Source organism: Homalodisca vitripennis, chromosome 3 (assembly GCF_021130785.1).
Source record: "Homalodisca vitripennis isolate AUS2020 chromosome 3, UT_GWSS_2.1, whole genome shotgun sequence".
NCBI classification, from domain to species: Eukaryota; Metazoa; Arthropoda; class Insecta; order Hemiptera; family Cicadellidae; genus Homalodisca; species Homalodisca vitripennis.
Window position 1 is genome coordinate 99,355,147 of NC_060209.1, and position 17,203 is coordinate 99,372,349.

Genomic DNA, 17,203 nt, shown 5'->3' on the forward strand with positions numbered 1-17,203 from the left:
GAATGTCAACATGACCAATATGTAGCCAATTAAAACATCTATGAAAGTTTAGTAAGATTATGTCGACTTCTGAGAAAGATTTTATGGGATCTCCCCCATTTTAAGTGTGGAGGTTTAAGTGTGGTATGACGTGACCAGTTATAAGATTGTGGAGTTAACACCTCAGACTGTATAACACGTATTCAACAACTGCCTTCTGTATTTATATCCTGAAGACTTAGTTGGTCTAAAGAATCTGGAAAATGGAAGACTTGAATGGCTATGTGGTTTGGATATACCTCTGTGACAGTATATCATGCTGACATAAGTGTGTTTTATTCAAGTTTTATAATATACTCACTATGATATATCCATACATACTCACACAAGGTTGCTGATATTAAACAATGCAGTACACATATATTTTTAGCTTGGAAATCATTTGTGAGAAAACATACCAGAAACAACCAAATTTTTTAGCTTATAAAAATTTTAAAATTAAAGCCTTTCTTTTAATTCATTTGTAGAACTAAATGTACTTTACATCTCTAAATAAAAAAATGTGTACACAAATGAAACAACACAATTTTGAATTATTATATTATATTATCTATAAAATTGACCTAGAGCTAATTTTTATATTATTATTATTATTACATTGTATACATAGGATAAAAACAAACATTTTTTTATTGAAAAATATTTTATTAAAAACCACCTTGAGATTACAGTAAATATTTTTCCTCAGTCTATTTACAGACATTATGTCAACAACTGAATTTTAATTCACCAAGTAAAATTGTAACATGAAATAGTGAGATAGCATTACAAATGTAGATAAAAAACAAATAAATGAAACAATTACTAAGACAAAAGTCCACCTCTTCCACCAAACAATCAAACATGTAAGTATTTCGGCATAATGGAGTGAATTGTAACAAAGACAAATCGGATTTTCAACAATTGCTGTTGTTATGGCATGAATGACAATAAAAAGGAAAGATGTACCAAGTTGAATTTTGAGTTTAGCTCCGGTTTTATTGTAGTGTCAGATACCAGATGCTGCAATTAAAGGATAGTGAACTGTAGGTAAACTCAAAATCCAATTGAATCAACCCTTACTATCATAGCTACGTTATGTGTACTTACTTAAGTGTTCCTAGTTTAAACGTTGGTAATGATTTATTACTCATGTTGATACATTTATGTATTATGACAAACATAAGAGTAGGTAGATGTTCATTAGCTGGATATCCCAACTGTGCCCAAACGAGGCCATAATCATTAGTTAGAAATGCAATGTGTGCCACAGGGAGTTAATTCTCTTATCCATACATCTAATACTATAATTGGATATATGTCATTAATCCCATTTAATACAAATGTCTAGGGTTAATTTAGTTGATTCCTTTATGGATTTTCAAGATATAGTAAACTGCATAATAATCTGTAGAGTTACTTAAGTGTCCTAATTTAACTTGGCAAAGGGAAGTCTGTGCCTTTGAGCTTATTGGCAGTCCATTCTTCAAATCTTTTGGCAAACTGAGGGCTCATTTCTTTCCTCCAAGCCTCTGTTTCACCTTGCCTCATGAATGCCATGTTCTTATCCTGTGGCGTCACATCAGCATAATTGACTGCCCTATTGTCTCTCATATTGGGAAAGCTGAGATGTTCTATTAGAATTCTCTCTTGCTCCTCGCTGTAGCTCTCTTCCAGGAACTCTGTAGTCCTTCTGACTACTGAGCGTAGGTCCTGCACAAAATACACTTAAGCTTTTGATAGAGTGGGTAAACAAAGCTACTTTGTGAGAGAAATATACAGCATGTAAATTTATATTTTATGTGCTATTAATTAATCCTTCTTGGAGGATTATTCGTCATAATCTGGATCGTAGAACCTGAAGGTCAGTCTGCGTCACTATTAAGAAGTATCATAGGTCAAAGTTGTATTTCATTTTTGCCAAATCATAATATATACTAGATCGATTTGCATAAAAATTTCTCCATAAAATAACTATAGATATCATTAATATGATATCTATAGATATTTTAGAAGAAGATATCATTGATATGAAGAAAATATCAAAGTGTAATGTAAAAATTTCTCTTATCTATGTGTATGTCACTATCCATTCATATTTTAGAGGTTTATTAATATTTAACCAAATTTCATTTTATTTGCACATTTTATCATCCTTTATAATTTGTTAATTTATCTTGCAATTTTGAATATGTTCTACAATACCTTTTTCATTTCCTCATACGTATTGAAGAGAATGTGAGGTTCATTTCTGATCTTCCAAAATGATAGCACATGTTCCCAAAATGGACTGTAAACAGCTAAAATACAAAAATACTTGTAAGTGTAAGAACATTAAATTAGTAATAGTACAAATAAAGCAAAATTAAAATTAAAATAATAATGAATATTTTTGTTTTACTTTTATTTTAAATGATTTTTAAACAGGTTATTTGTTAATCAATTTATTTTTACCCAAAAAACTGATGTTTTCAGAATTATTTCAGTGTTTAGGTATTTAATAATACAAATTTAACCTATTAAATATGTAAAAAAAAACCTATACACTAAGAAAAATAAAAGTTTAAAAAGTGTTAAAGGTTTATTCATATTGTGTTACACAAATTTAACCGTTTTATGTTATAAATAAATCATATTATATGATTATATTATATATCATATTATAAATAAATCAATCAATGTTATACAGTACTAAATAATGATTTTGAACTCTCCTAAAATTTCCTCCACCTTCGTTAAGATCTGTTAAAATATTATGAAACAAAGGTTTAGTTCAAACTGTATGTTGCATTCATGTATGAACACTTTAATTTCACAGACAAAATAGTTTAAACAATGGTTTTGCATTTATATCACTATGTTTATCTTGCATTTACCTTTATCTTGAATAAAACCCTCAAGAAAAACTTCCAATGGACCCTTGTAGTTGTTCCAGATCTTGAAGTGATGGAAGTACGATATGGCAGCATCTTTGGGGTTTCTGAACACGTATACAAGCTAAAAAAAGTTGGTATTAACTAATACAAGGTATCACGTAACAGGCTTTGCTGTCGGTAATAGTATGTGACTAAGTTGATTGCGACATATGTTTTCAGAAAAAGTGGTGAGAGAAATATGGAATTTGAATTACTTTTACTAATTTTCATTTAAAATGAAATGACAAATGTTTGGTAATTGCCTGGGCCTCTTTAAATTATGTAGAATCAAACCTGACATTGTGAGTAAGACATAACCGTGCAAAACAGGTGAGATCTGACCTAATATTAGTTTTTCATAGCACTGTTCAATTCCTTACTAAAGTGATGATCATGTAAGAGTGTTAGTAACTTATGAAGTGTACTCACTTTAGGTTTCTTTGTCCATATCTGCTTTGGGAGCAGTTCTAAAGGTAAATGGCTCTTGATGAATCGAGGTGAAGGTGTCTCTTTTATCTGTTGGAAGTAATCAGGGCTGCTTTCTGCCAGTTGGTCTCCACACAAAGGTTTAAACCTGCAAAAAAACAGAAATGGATTTAAGATCTTATTATATGAAACGATGTAGACGTGAGAACATTCTAGAAAGATTTGAGAACTAGCCTTGAAAATTTATTACTATCCTGATACAATTATGGATTCTTCATTGTAATGTATTGGCGTCCTGGTCAATACTAAAGTTAGGCTACCCATCTCATTTCCTGTATATCTCCTTCTTACTGCAGGTCATACTGACCTTTCTAAAAACATTTTTGCTTCCCCGGTATAAGTTTTATGAATTTACCATTTTAAAGTAAATCTAGTGTAGCCTACAAGAGTAGGGAGATAAAGAAATAATAAACCTTTTTTGGCATTTTATTTTAGGGGTGTCTATAATGCTGCTAGTAATTTCAGAGTAGATTTCGTAATAGTGAAAACAAGATTTTAGTGTGAGTATAATTGAGTTTAGCTCTATTTTACACAACACGATTATCACAGTGATTCTAACCAAAATAATTGCCAACACAACTGATATATTATGAATTTTATAAAAATTTCCAAACCACGGCTACAGGGTCATACACAGCTTTGGTGGGCCCAGGAAAGATATTCAACCGAGCACGTTACGTCCTGCCACTGCGCCGATCGTTGACACGGTCTCTTGAAATGAACTTGTGGGGAGGCCCGACCTGGTAAAATTGTGAAGCCGAAACCAGTCTGAGTACAGGCCAGCCTTGCTCACTGAAGGCGGTAAGTTGTAGGTAAATCCAATTTGACATTTATTGGATATTGAATATATCTGATATTTATTGAAACCACCAAGGCTAGTTCCTGGAATGAATTACAAATGTATCTATTATATGATTTGTTATGAATGTATTTTTAATATTATTTTTTGTCATTAATTTTCATGTCTTGTCCACAAACTGAAAAATCACCAACCAATATTGATAACTTTTATTTTCTGAGGCCTTTTAGTAAGGCCTGATTTTGTAAGGCTATATTCATTAGACACAATTTTCTACATTCTTCTGCATTGTTGTGATTTTTCAATGTAGTGATTAAATTTTCAGGTCTTGTATAGAGCTTTTTAAAATCTTTCTAAATTCCTCCTTTTGCTGTGAATTAACATGTTCTTTTTGTTTGTTAATATTACAGTATCCATCAACTATCCTACCAATATTTATATTTTAGCCCCTGAATAGTGATAATCAGCAATTAAATAGGGCTTTTAATCTTCAGTAAAACATCTGCAGCTCAGCACATTCAAGCCATATGCCTATCAATTGTTTAAAAAATGCTTCGATCCCGTGTCCTTGTGTTCACGTATGTTGTTTGTGTTTCATCATTTGTTTTTATTTAATAGTGTGGCGATTCCCAATGCTGAAATACTGAAAAATGTGTATACTGTTTTGGTAATCATATTTTACTACTGAAATGAATCAGCAAATTATTGTTTTTGAATTGCTGACCAAAGGAATGTATAAACCTATTTATATACAAAAATTTAAAATTAATTTTATTATGTGATACAGTTTTCAAATACGTTAGCTGTCATTATTTACCCTAATTTGTTAAGTGAAAAACCCAAATTATTACAAAAAGTAAGTTTTTAATACTATCAAAGTGAATACTGTTCATATAGCTAGTTTCTCTGGAATTTCCATATTAAGTCACTAAAAACTTAAAAGATACTAACAAAAATAAAATAAAATAACTTACTATAAAGTTTACAATTTTAAACATTTAAAGCTTTAACTACTGTGTACGTGGAACAAAGCAGTTTGTAGTAAAAAAAAAACAAATAATGGTTCATATAGTACAATCATTATTACAACTTAGATTAACCTTTATTAAACTTAAAGAACAAAAGTATGCAAAAGTAGATTAAACAAGAATAAACAAGAATATTGTAATGTGTCAATAAACGGTCTTTTGTAACAAGCTGGACGTGACTTGGTCAAGTAGTTGATACTTCAGTTAGCTGATTGGTGTAGGTGAAGTGTACAGAATACCTGGCAGACTGTTGCGACCAGGGAGGACATACAAAGCCTTTTATCTGTAGCTTAATGTGTCACACTTGCTACAATAACTGTCACAAACCAAGAATTTGGTTTTTGACCAGATGATTTGAAATTTATAGCCTTTTATTGTACATAAGTTTATCACTTTTATACTTTTCATGTTTTACTTGGGAACATAAAGGATTTTAATCACTATACAATAATAATGAATGCTCTCAAGGAATTATAATAGTGTATGATAATAGTTTAATCTTAGAATTTCCTATGCTGAAGTACTTTTTTAATGGGCTAATCTCATTTCTAACCCCAGAGTCAAAAACATATGACATAAAAAGACAGGATTATTATTAATATATTTGTTCCTAATTAACTATTTAGCCTAATATTTCTGAGATAAAAACGGAAAACCTAGTTTATTATTGAATTTAGTAGGATATTTCGGTTTGAATTAGTTTTACATGTCAATCTTATAACAATTACAAGTAATGTAATGTATAAGTAAGTCCTTAGGTTACAAATCTGTGGGGATGAGAGTATTGCATGTTCTATTTATTTAGTATAATTTATCGTCACCCAGATTGTTATTGCATAACGTTTATCTAATTATATCCAAAAAGTTGTAACTACTAATAATACTCCTAAATATTCCTACTAATTTGAATATACAGAAAAATAGTACACCAGTTATGTAGTGCAATTGAAAATAGTCTTTCTCACTGTTTATTCTGCATTTAAGGGATTAGAGAAGTAAAGTAATCTATTTTTATTAATTTCTAAGTGGTTTATAATACTCACTCTAAGAAAGGAAATCTTAGGTGTAAATAAGAAGATTTAGCTTTTTCATAATCAAGGTTGTTTTTTAACAGCCATACCATTTCTTGAGTCCATGTAGTGCCTGAAAAAATATTAAACCATAATCTACTTACAATAAATATTGTGTTATACAGTATAGTAGGTATGATATTTTCAGTATCTCTGTTGAAATCGAATATGATAACAGTGATTGATTTTTATTTACTACCTAAACCATGTTGTCTCAACAATAATGCACTAAACAAACATTTTTATTTAATATTTTAAGCTCTTACTAGAAATCATGTTTTGTTAAACATTTGGAGGTTGTTTAAATTTTCTAAAAAATCAGAGAAAAGTGAACCAAGTCCTAAAGTAATATGTGTAATGTAACAGGGATTAGGATTAAAAAGTATTGGCATAATTGTTTAAACTTATGTTCTATGATATGCTTGTGTTTCCAAGACCACTGTATAAATAGGAAAATGAAGAGACAGGGTCAATTAGGATTTAACTATTCTTGTTGATTGTCTTAACTAGCTTTAGTGATATGTAGTGTTTATTAGTAAAGAGCATGATCAATACAGGCAGTGAAATAAACATTACTTGCAACACAGTAATTTTTGTAATCACCAACTTCTTTCAAAACCTCTTGTTTGTTAAGTTGTAGACCTATCAGATGCTATTACCTGTTTCTTCGAAGGAAGGATTGGTTTAATGCAAAAGTATTGAATGCATAACGAAGAAGGTAAAAAACACATACAGACCTCTGCCTTCCTAGAAAAATTTACTCCCTGAAGTAAAAAGTGAGTGATTTCTGTTACCCATTTTTACTTATTAATTTTGACAGATTAACTATTCTAAGAAAACAATTTTCTAACTCTTTTCACCATCAATGACTTCACCACTGTATGACAATTCTTAGGCACAAGATAAATAGCAGAGAGTTAGAGAGGAAATCACATTTTTTTGACATAGAACACAAGCCATTAATAGAGTTTTCAAACTTCTTCACTGTTGAAATGGAAATGAGTATAAAGTATGTATTTGACATAATTATAAGACTAACTGGAGTAAAATAAGTGTAAAATTATACAAAAAAAGTAAAATAACAAAGTTTTAAATTATTTACATTACTCTATGCTGCTATTACATCAAATGATTCCAATATCCTTTTAGCTGTTTCATCATTCACATAAACCAAACTGTATTTTTGATTTTTAAACTATGGGCAACTGAAGATGCACTGAACCGATTTAATGTAGTGTGATACATATATTTATGAAACAGCTGAAGAATTTACGATATACTGTTTATATTAATTATCATTGAACGGCATAATTGATGAAACTGTTATGTATCCATTGGCAGTAACAAGTTGGCCAGAACATAATATGTATTATTAGTTTAAATTATGTTGTGAGACAGATAATAGTAATATATACCTATTTATTTTATTTTTTTAATTTCACGGATTGTAAATTTATATTTTGTACTACAATAAAAATTGAAAGCGTAAAATAATAACAGTGAAATATTATAACATCTATATTTTAAAAGTGACCCTAAGCCACCCCACAAGTACAGGGGTCAATAATTTTAACTAAGCTGAGATAAAATTTTATAGAAAATGTCATAACAATAGGTGTTCTAAATGTAAGGGGTAGATAATCCAACAGGGATCACTTCTGGCTGGTTTATACATTCTAGTTGAACCTAAAACTGGGCACAGAAAAAAACCGATGTGTCACTTAAATTTGGTCAACCTTATGGATGTCCAGGAGCAACAACATCACTAACCGCAATTGTCGAGGTTCTGGGGTGTAAGGGTAATTCGATAGGTCTAGTCTACTGTGGGAGATGACTGTTGGAGTTGGTTGGGTCTGTTCCCTATGTGTCAAAGATTCTTGCTAGTCTCAAAATAAGGGTATGCCTGCCGCTTTGATTGGAGAAGTGGGTTCAGAACTGGCTTACCCTGCTTTTGAGGGGACATGATGAGATTAGTGCCCTCAATTCTTCCTCACAGATCTCGATAGGAGGCAGCACCTACCCCCAAACTTACTCATCCAGAATATTCTGTCACTCTGGAAGCAGTGGAAAGGTCCTTATAGAACTAGGTGCAATTTATAAGCTTCTTGTTCTAAGAAAGAAAATAAACAAAAGGGGTAAATGTTTACAATGATAAAAATATTGCTTGCCACCTAATTTGCTATTTACTTGAAATCAGGTTCTTGGAGTGATGTCCAGTTCGTTAGATTACAGTTTTAGTATTAGTTTCTAAGGAGGATTTCAAGTTCTTGAAAATATGTTCAGACTGTTGAGTCAGATTTAGAGTGTTAATGTTAGTTTCCGATGGAAGATTTCAGGCTCTTAAAATCACGTGCAAACCACTGACTGGAGGCATAAAAATAGTTTCTGTATTAAGATGTAGCTGTGCTATATTTCTTACAAACTGACATTGTTTTAGTCCAGTGAATAATACTTTTATACTAATACTTCAGCGTTTTTACAAGTGACACTAACTCTTAGATTTTGTATAGTATTATGCTAATAAGCATAGTTACTAATTGAAACAATCACTTAATAAAATTCTTACATCTGAATAGTATACAACAGTCATCGTTGCTGAACTTCAATATCTCTGCGTTGAAATCTCTTATTAGACAAAGGCTTTTAGGAAGAAAGTCTTAATTTATTTTCTAGAATAAGATTCTGGAAGGTTTAAATTGTGTAGTAGAAATGCTGTATATGAGGCTATAATTACACACAAGTAATAAATTATCAGTTCTGTGAAAGTGATTTGGAGATCAGTGTAAATTTTTTGCGAGAAGTAAACTGCAATTAGGGTCAATGGAGGTACGACTTATCAATAACCTAAGTAACTCTACATTGTCAACACTGGCGTGAGCACGGTGGTGGAGGGGGAGGTTGCTACTAAGTTGATTTTTAACACGCTTTTATTAGCTTCGGTTGTATCTATGTAACGGAATCTTTGAGCATAATTTTCACCAATTTCCAGAAGTCTGATTAATGTGAAACTTTGCATACGTATCAAGGACCGATGACAATGCAATAATTTGATCATAGTTTTCCATTATCCTTATAAGGACCGCCAGGATTAATAAATTCTTTTATAGATCTTCTGTGATAGAGCTAGCGCGCGATCTGCGCTAACCCAGCGTTCAAGTCTCCATTCAATCATCTGCGCTAACCCAGCGTTCAAGTCTCCGTTCGTCTCGGTATTCTCGGATGTGCTTGACTCTCTTAATATAGTAATATTATAGTAGTCATCCAGTCTCTGCCATTTCCAGTGGTTTCCTTGACAGCCAGCCAGATCTCTGAGTACACGATCCATCGATGTTCTTTGTTTAGTATACATTACATAATAAAAATTTGAGTTGTTGCTTTACAGAAACATACATAGTATTTTTATCAGACAAAGCCTTTAGTGTTTTTTAACTAATTCCATTTCAACAATAATCCAAATTTTTCTTGCATTTTCAATTTTATTTACTATAAAATAAAGATGAACAAATACAGTTTAGTTATTTTACACATTACCGAAGACGTATAGCTAATAAATTAAATAATAAAAGTACCAAAATATGGGTATATTCAAGTCTGAACTACAATAACTATTAGTTTTATTATGTATGTGTATGTTTGATATATATCAAAGAAAAAGTGAGGGCTCTGTGGTGTAATGGTAGCACATTCACCGGGCAAGTGAGAGATCCGGATTCGAGCCCCGGCGGAGCAAGTACTTTTTGCAATTCAATGTTTATTGAAATTAAATAAGGCTATTGACATTTATACTATTTAATGTAAATAAAAGTAATTTTACAGGTATTAGGTTTTCCGATCATATGTTAGTTTGCTTATTTAAACGCATATGTGACAGATACGGCCAAATACAAAATAATTGAATAGGAAAAAGTGAGGGCTCTGTGGTGTAATGGTAGCACATTCACCCGACAAGTAAGAGATCCGGGTTCGAGTCCCGGCGGAGCAAGTACTTTTTGCGATTCAATGTTTATTTAAATTATATATTATATTATATATATATGTATATATAATATAATACATTACTAGTTTTAAGCAAAATTAATCAGGTTGGGTCAACCGTACGCACCTTTTATAATAGATGTTCGAAAAATGAGGCCATCATTATCAATACATTTTGCAGCAGCACGTTTGTGTATTGCTTTTGTTGCGTTTCTTAATTTTTCAGGACTTCCCTGTATCTGCACAGCCAAAATCCATAATACGGGCAATTAATTCATCACGAGAATTCACTTTTGTCTTGTATACAATGTCTTTCATCCATCCCCAGATGCAATAATCCAATGGAGATAGATCTGGTGATCTTGGTGGCCAAGGGTGAGGCCCTCCACGACCAATCCAGTGTCCAGGAAATTGATGATTTAAGTAAGCAGAAACGGCACGTGAAAAGTGGGAGGTGCTCCGTCATGCTGGAAGTACAAATTTTGTCTGAGATGTAAAGGAACATTCTCTAACAGCTGCGGCAACTCTTCTTGAAGGAAATGCAAAATAGAACTCAGCATTTAGGCGTCCAGATAATATGAAAGGTCCAAATCAGCCGATTGTGCAAAAGGCCACACCAGACATTGACGCTAAATCGGTGTTGAAAGTTCTGTTCCACTACCTCATGTGGATTTTCTTCTGCCCATGAGTGTTCATTGTGCAAGTTATTGACACCATCCCGAGTGAATTGTGCCTCATCCGTAAACAAAATACGCTTGTAGAGTTGATTATTAATATTCAAAAAGTTGCAAAACTCCAAGCGAAGCGGACCATCCCCTAGCTGTAGATGTTGAAACCTTTTGTTTATGAAACGGATAAAATTTGTTCGATTAAGTGACCTCCACACCGTTGACTCCGAAACTCCTATCCGCCTAGAAATACGTCGTGTACTTACACCTGGACTGCGATGAACAGCATTAATAACAATATCATCATCAAGTTGGACAGCTCGTTCATATTGGTTCTAGTACTTGGTTGTGATCCTGTTTCCCGAAGAGTACTAAAAATTCCTGAAATTGTTTTGGTATCTGGAATCCTCCTATTAGGGTAACGTAGTTCATATTCTTCTACAGCAGCTCTAGCATTTACCATTACAGTAACACCCAAAATAAAAAAACCATATCAGCGAATTCCTCTGATGTAAATAAGTAAGGCATTTTTTTCGCTGAATAAACAATCGAATTATAACTCACAGAAAAATTGCATTTAATAACACGATTCACATAACCCGATCTCCTGCTGTAGCTTGCAAAACACCACTAATACACAGTTCTAACGTAACAGTACAGAATACCATTGTTGATCAGCTGTTATTCGTGCGTTACCAACTTAGAAATTAATAAAACAAAAAACTGCATTTCGATGATTAGTAAACAATAATGGGAAAATGTTTGCTTCATTTATTTTCGAACATTTGATGTAAATTTTTATTTAAAAAAAATACAACGTAATAAAACATGATATTTTTATTTACAAACAAATTTATTTAACAGTTAATCTTGTTTTCTCAATTTATCTCATCATTAAGGAACAAACATTTTGTTTTTGTTTTATTTTAACTAAATACCGTACGGTATTTCTTTACAGCTAGTAATGTATTATACTGAATAAAATCGATTTTTTGGTACGTATTTCTGTTTTATTTTAGACTTTGATTATATCAATTTTCTCAGAATTAAAATTCTCTACAATTAATGTTTGTTGATTTTATGTATTTTATTACCAATTTAACAAAGTTATTGTACATCAAACTTAAAAAAAAAACATTGTTTCATGCCCCAATTTTTTGCATTTAACCCTGAATCCCTCAAAAACTACTACAGGTACAGTTCTGAAACCTATTTTATTAGCTTTATCAGGTAAAAATACATAAGAATCCACGATATTTCTTACTTAATTAACCTTTCCAAAAAGTTCAGTATGGCTTTATTTTACTCTTTACCCAGGAATTCAGGCGAAATCTTTCGCTAGCTGTAACTCGCTAACGAAGCATTTTCGGACCTATGTTTATATAACATTTTTTCATTATTTTTACTAGTAAAATGTGCTGTAGAAGTGGGGGGAGAACTTCATGAATCACCCTGTATATATATATATATATATATATATATATATATCAGAATATAGCAATTATATGATAAAAATATAAAATGATTTACGATACGAAAAATTCAACTTAGTTAAGAAGAGTGTAACATTTTATAATAGTATATCTCAAATAAGTAATAGGTTTAATACAGATCAGTAAGAATGATAAATGATATATACTTGCTAACATTGCGTTTATTAAATACTTCACATACCTAACCCTCAAGTCCGGCAAAGGTGTTTCAAACAGCCACAGTTCCTTGGTAGCTTGGATGCCAGCCATCGAATTTTACGACAATAATTAATCTAAATAGAACTGCGAAGCTCCGAGTCTCCAGGGACCAGAGCCGACATCTTAAGTGCAAGCTCGAGGAGTCATATTGAGGCGATGCAGGTTGCTATTTCCCCGTTGGTAGCTATTAATAGGACAGAACCTTTAATGGGGCACCGATGACAGAAACGCACCAAGCTGGCAAAAACCTGTCCGACTCGACATCCTTGATCTAGGCTCGCGATTGTTTGCTGCTGGACTAGCCCATGTAGCACTTGTTAGTCGTGTAAGATCTTTAGACGGTATTCGGATGAAGAACTTGATTGCTCTAAGTTAACAGAAAATACCCCATGAAATAGTGAAGCTTTAAATGAAATGATGAGACTGCGGAATGATTCGTAAGAAATACCACATTTCCACAAGAAACTAATTGATACATCGAACTAAAAAATGAAAAATAAATAATAGTTTAAAAAACTAAAAAAAACACGCTTTTATAGCTAACCAAACTAAAAAATAGAAAATAATTGTTAATTACAAAGAGTTTATATTATGGTAGTAGAAGGCAAAACAATCATTCATAGTCAATCACCTCAAAATAAAATTATAATAAAATTTAAGTTATTAACAGAATAAATTAATTTAGAGTAAAAAGCGTGGGGTGCATTTTATAAGTACATTTCATAAGTCTCCTCTCAGAGATAATTACCGATAGAATGATTGTAATATTTAATATATCAAAATTGTTTTATGGACAGATTTGTAATAAGTTCCAGTACCCGATGAATCTTTCGATAGTGGTAATAGTAATATTGATGATTCAAAGCAATCGGTTTTGTTTGTGGGAGTTTGAGCGGTGTAAGTCGTTGGACTTTGAGACTGAGTTAGAGATAGCGCAGGTTCAAATCCTGTCTGTGACCGTTGCACCTTTTATTTAAAAAAAAGAAAGGTTAAAAGTTTTAATGTTACAAAAACGACCAGTAACCACATACAAAACTACCTGATAAAAGCCGTGCTCAACATTATTTTGAGGAATATTTTACAAGCTGGGCAAGAGATAAAGATATCTTTCATAGTCCATGAAACATTAAAATTTGGAGCACAATTAACAAATGTTGGTAGGTGTAAGGTATTTTGATGAAGCAAATAACTGTCCTGTTGAAAGATTTGTTTGCTTTCAGAATTAACCAAATAAAGTTTGGAGTTGAGTTTTCAGAACTAAGAAAGGTCGTTGTAAATTGGTTAAAAACTCATTGGTCTTCTGTAATATCTGTGAGTTTTGATGGTGCATCAAAAATGTCTGAATTTAATACCGGATTTCAAGCCAAGTGTGAGGAGATGTGTAAAGGTATTACGTTTATACAGTGCCATGGCTATCGTTTGAATCTAGTCTTGGTTAATGCTTATATTTCAAGTAAAGAAAACCACATGATTTTCAACTTCTTAGGAATTGTACAGACCTTATATTGTTTTATAGAGTGGAGTACACTACGCCATGATTTGTTTACAACAATAGAAAAAGAAGCTAATTCTAAGTTTAAGTCCCTTTCTACAAATAGATGAGCTTGTAGGATAGGGTTTGTTAAGAACATATGTTTTTTACTTGTCGTAACCCTACAAGACATCATATTTATGACAGATAATGCTGAAGTGAAAATAAAAAGTCGTGGACTGTTAAATAAGCTTCGATTTAGTATTGGTTTTGGAAATCTTTCACTAAGGGCTCTTCCTGATTTTAAAAGTAAGCACACTTAATTTAAGTAAACACTTCAGAGTGAGGATATTGATCTTTTGACAGCCATGAATGAAGTTAAATGCTTCGGGAATATCTTTTATCTCAGAGAAATGAAACTTCTTTTAACACAATCTTTAATTCTGCAAAAGAAGTTTGTTAAAAGATAGATTTAGAGGTCCCTGCTTTGAGAAAAAGGAAAATGTCTTCACGTATTAATTGATGAGACTGTCCAAAACTTTCACTACTTTGAAACTGAAGAAGGCCAGGACAGATGTTTGACATTTTACCCTTTCATCGAGTCTCTAATAATGGATATAGACGAACAGTAAGGAAACTTATCAAGTTGGAAGCTGATGAGGACGAATTGAAAACAGTTTTATAAAACTTCATGTTGACCTGCATTGCATCCGAGGAGAACAAGTAATACAGAGCTATAAGACGTACGACAGAGGAACTCTTCCCAAAGGTAGACTTAACAATAATTAAAATTCTTAAATTTTTCGAAATAAAATATCAAAAGATGTGGTTAATAATGATTTATACTCGATGGCATACTCATATTCTAAAATATAAAACTGGACAGTTGTTTTATAAAATACTATTATGTTGGTTTCTTACCTAAGCCCTCAACAGATAAAGGGTTCGGTAAAGGGGCAAAATGTAATGTAAAAGATTGTCCAGATTTTTAAATTTAGAAGATAATTTTGTTATCAAGTATAAATACAAAAATTAATTTTGTAATTACTTACATAAAGTTATGTGTTCAGGCTTTTCAATGGATATAAATTGTTGATGACTCGGTCATATACTAATCCTTACAGCAAATATAAAATGTAATGAAATTTATAATTGTATTTGATAGGGTACGACAAGGACAGCCTTGAATAAGTGGTTTGAGTAGCTTAGTATTGACAGTCTTGGTAACAAGTTCTCCGAGCTTTACGCAGTGTTGAAACTGTCACAAATATTGCATCGGAGAGAAGCTTTTCTTATCCAAGCATTATTAAAACAAAGCTTAGAACAACAATGGCGCAAGAGATTTGTTTATGCTGCTGTTCATTGAACAAGAACTTGCCGTGAATGTTAATTACTCAAACATTATTGAGGAATTTAAACTATAAATTCCCAGAGAAAGGCGAATGGTATTGTAATAAAAAAGTATTTTATAAAAAAGCGTACGTGCACAATTTCATACAGATTAATTGTACTCACCACATTTAGGGAAAGAGACTACCCAGATATCATCGTGCCTCACTTCCATATCCAGAATCTGCTGAGCATAATCTTGGTAAGCCTTGGTAAGGACTGAGCCGGTGGGATAGACTCTTACCTCACCGGCAGGCATCGAATCCTGGCAGAACATCCGTAGCTGCACACTTAGCTCATCCGTCATTGGCTCAAACCGAAGTTCAACGTCATCCATTTTCCTAGTTTTAAACCCATATAATATTCTTAGGAATGATCCATACTCAATTTAATGCCACGAAAGTTTTAGTAGTGTAGTACTACCGTTAAATACGTTATACGTTAAAAATAAATAATAACACATTACTATTCTATTTAATGATTTAATGAAATCATTGGTTATGATTCTTTTACAACTCGGTTCTCCTTATTACGAGTATATATGTATGAAAGGATTATGCTGTATAAATTAACGTTTCAACACAAGCAAATCAGAATGGTTGACATATAAAACAGAAATGTAGTTTTAACGAGATATCTTAGATTGTTTTACCATTTTGATGCAAAACTTACTGGTATATTACCTTTAGCTATTTGCGAGCTTTACGGTACTGAAAATTCTTTTTTATATAGTACTGAAAATTCATCTAAAACATATAATTACTACATAATTATTTTCGTAAACTTCAAGAAATAATTTTATATTGTTTTAGTGCATTTAAACAAAATTTATTAAACAATTATAATGTTTTTATCCAGCTGTAGGTATTATCTCTTCAAACATAGGCCTTAGTAGTTAATTCTCAATACCTCAAATAAATTAATCCAATAAACATAACTAAATATGGAACTAAACAATAATTTATATAGACAATATCAGACAACTAGACATTGTAGAAAAAATAATTTATTTATTTTGTGAATTTGTAACTTATGAAAACCACAATATTCATAATTTATAGTAAATATGTGAGAATTTTGCTAGCAAATAAGTGAGAATCTCCTGTTTAGGATATTTATAACTTGATGTTTGTAAAATGATTGTAAATACAATTTTAAAAGTAATTGTAATGGATTTTTAACTCGTGACTTGAGAAATAGGTTACAGATTACATATACTAAATATTTTTTAAAGAGAAATATAACATAGGCACTATTCCAAACATATAGACAGACATACTTAGTAGTTTTAAAAAACAATTTCAACGTTATGTTGTAACAACTCCTCACTTACCTAACAGTTGTGCATATATGTGTGAGAGCGAACCTTTCATGTGTCTGTTGATAAGATAAATTGCGAGTTATAATTGTTAAGCTTGTTTAAAGATAAACTACACTGATATAAGACTATCTTGTCATTAAATGAAGATAATGATAAATAAACACTGTCTATTAACATTGGATTACTACACACCATTTACATCCAAAAAGGTCATATAGTAACTGCTAGAGCAGAAGCAACAAGAGGACCTCTCATTTTTAATTTACTCTTTATACTCTTCATCACTTCCAATTCTCCTACCAGCACTAGCTTCTGTCACCACCATGTTTAATAATCTTTACTACAGATTTTTACCGAAGCATGTTAAACTAC

At 31.7% G+C, this 17,203-nt stretch overlaps 1 protein-coding gene across 2 annotated transcripts; it reads right to left on the bottom strand.

The window, feature by feature from the left end:
• Positions 1 to 663: 663 nt before the first annotated feature.
• LOC124357248 (luciferin sulfotransferase-like) lies at positions 664 to 17,203 on the bottom strand. Of its 2 annotated transcripts, none has more exons than XM_046808806.1 (7): positions 16,844 to 17,203; positions 15,637 to 15,851; positions 6,290 to 6,389; positions 3,363 to 3,507; positions 2,895 to 3,015; positions 2,224 to 2,318; positions 664 to 1,731 (listed from the first exon to the last, which is right to left on the bottom strand). In XM_046808806.1, the coding sequence occupies exons 2-7, from the start codon at positions 15,845 to 15,847 to the stop codon at positions 1,453 to 1,455; spliced, it is 951 nt and encodes a 316-aa protein (XP_046664762.1). In that variant the 5' UTR covers positions 15,848 to 15,851; positions 16,844 to 17,203; the 3' UTR covers positions 664 to 1,452. The 2 variants fall into 2 exon arrangements, with proteins under 2 accessions (XP_046664762.1, XP_046664763.1); XM_046808807.1 differs by lacking the exon at positions 16,844 to 17,203 and adding an exon at positions 16,790 to 16,827.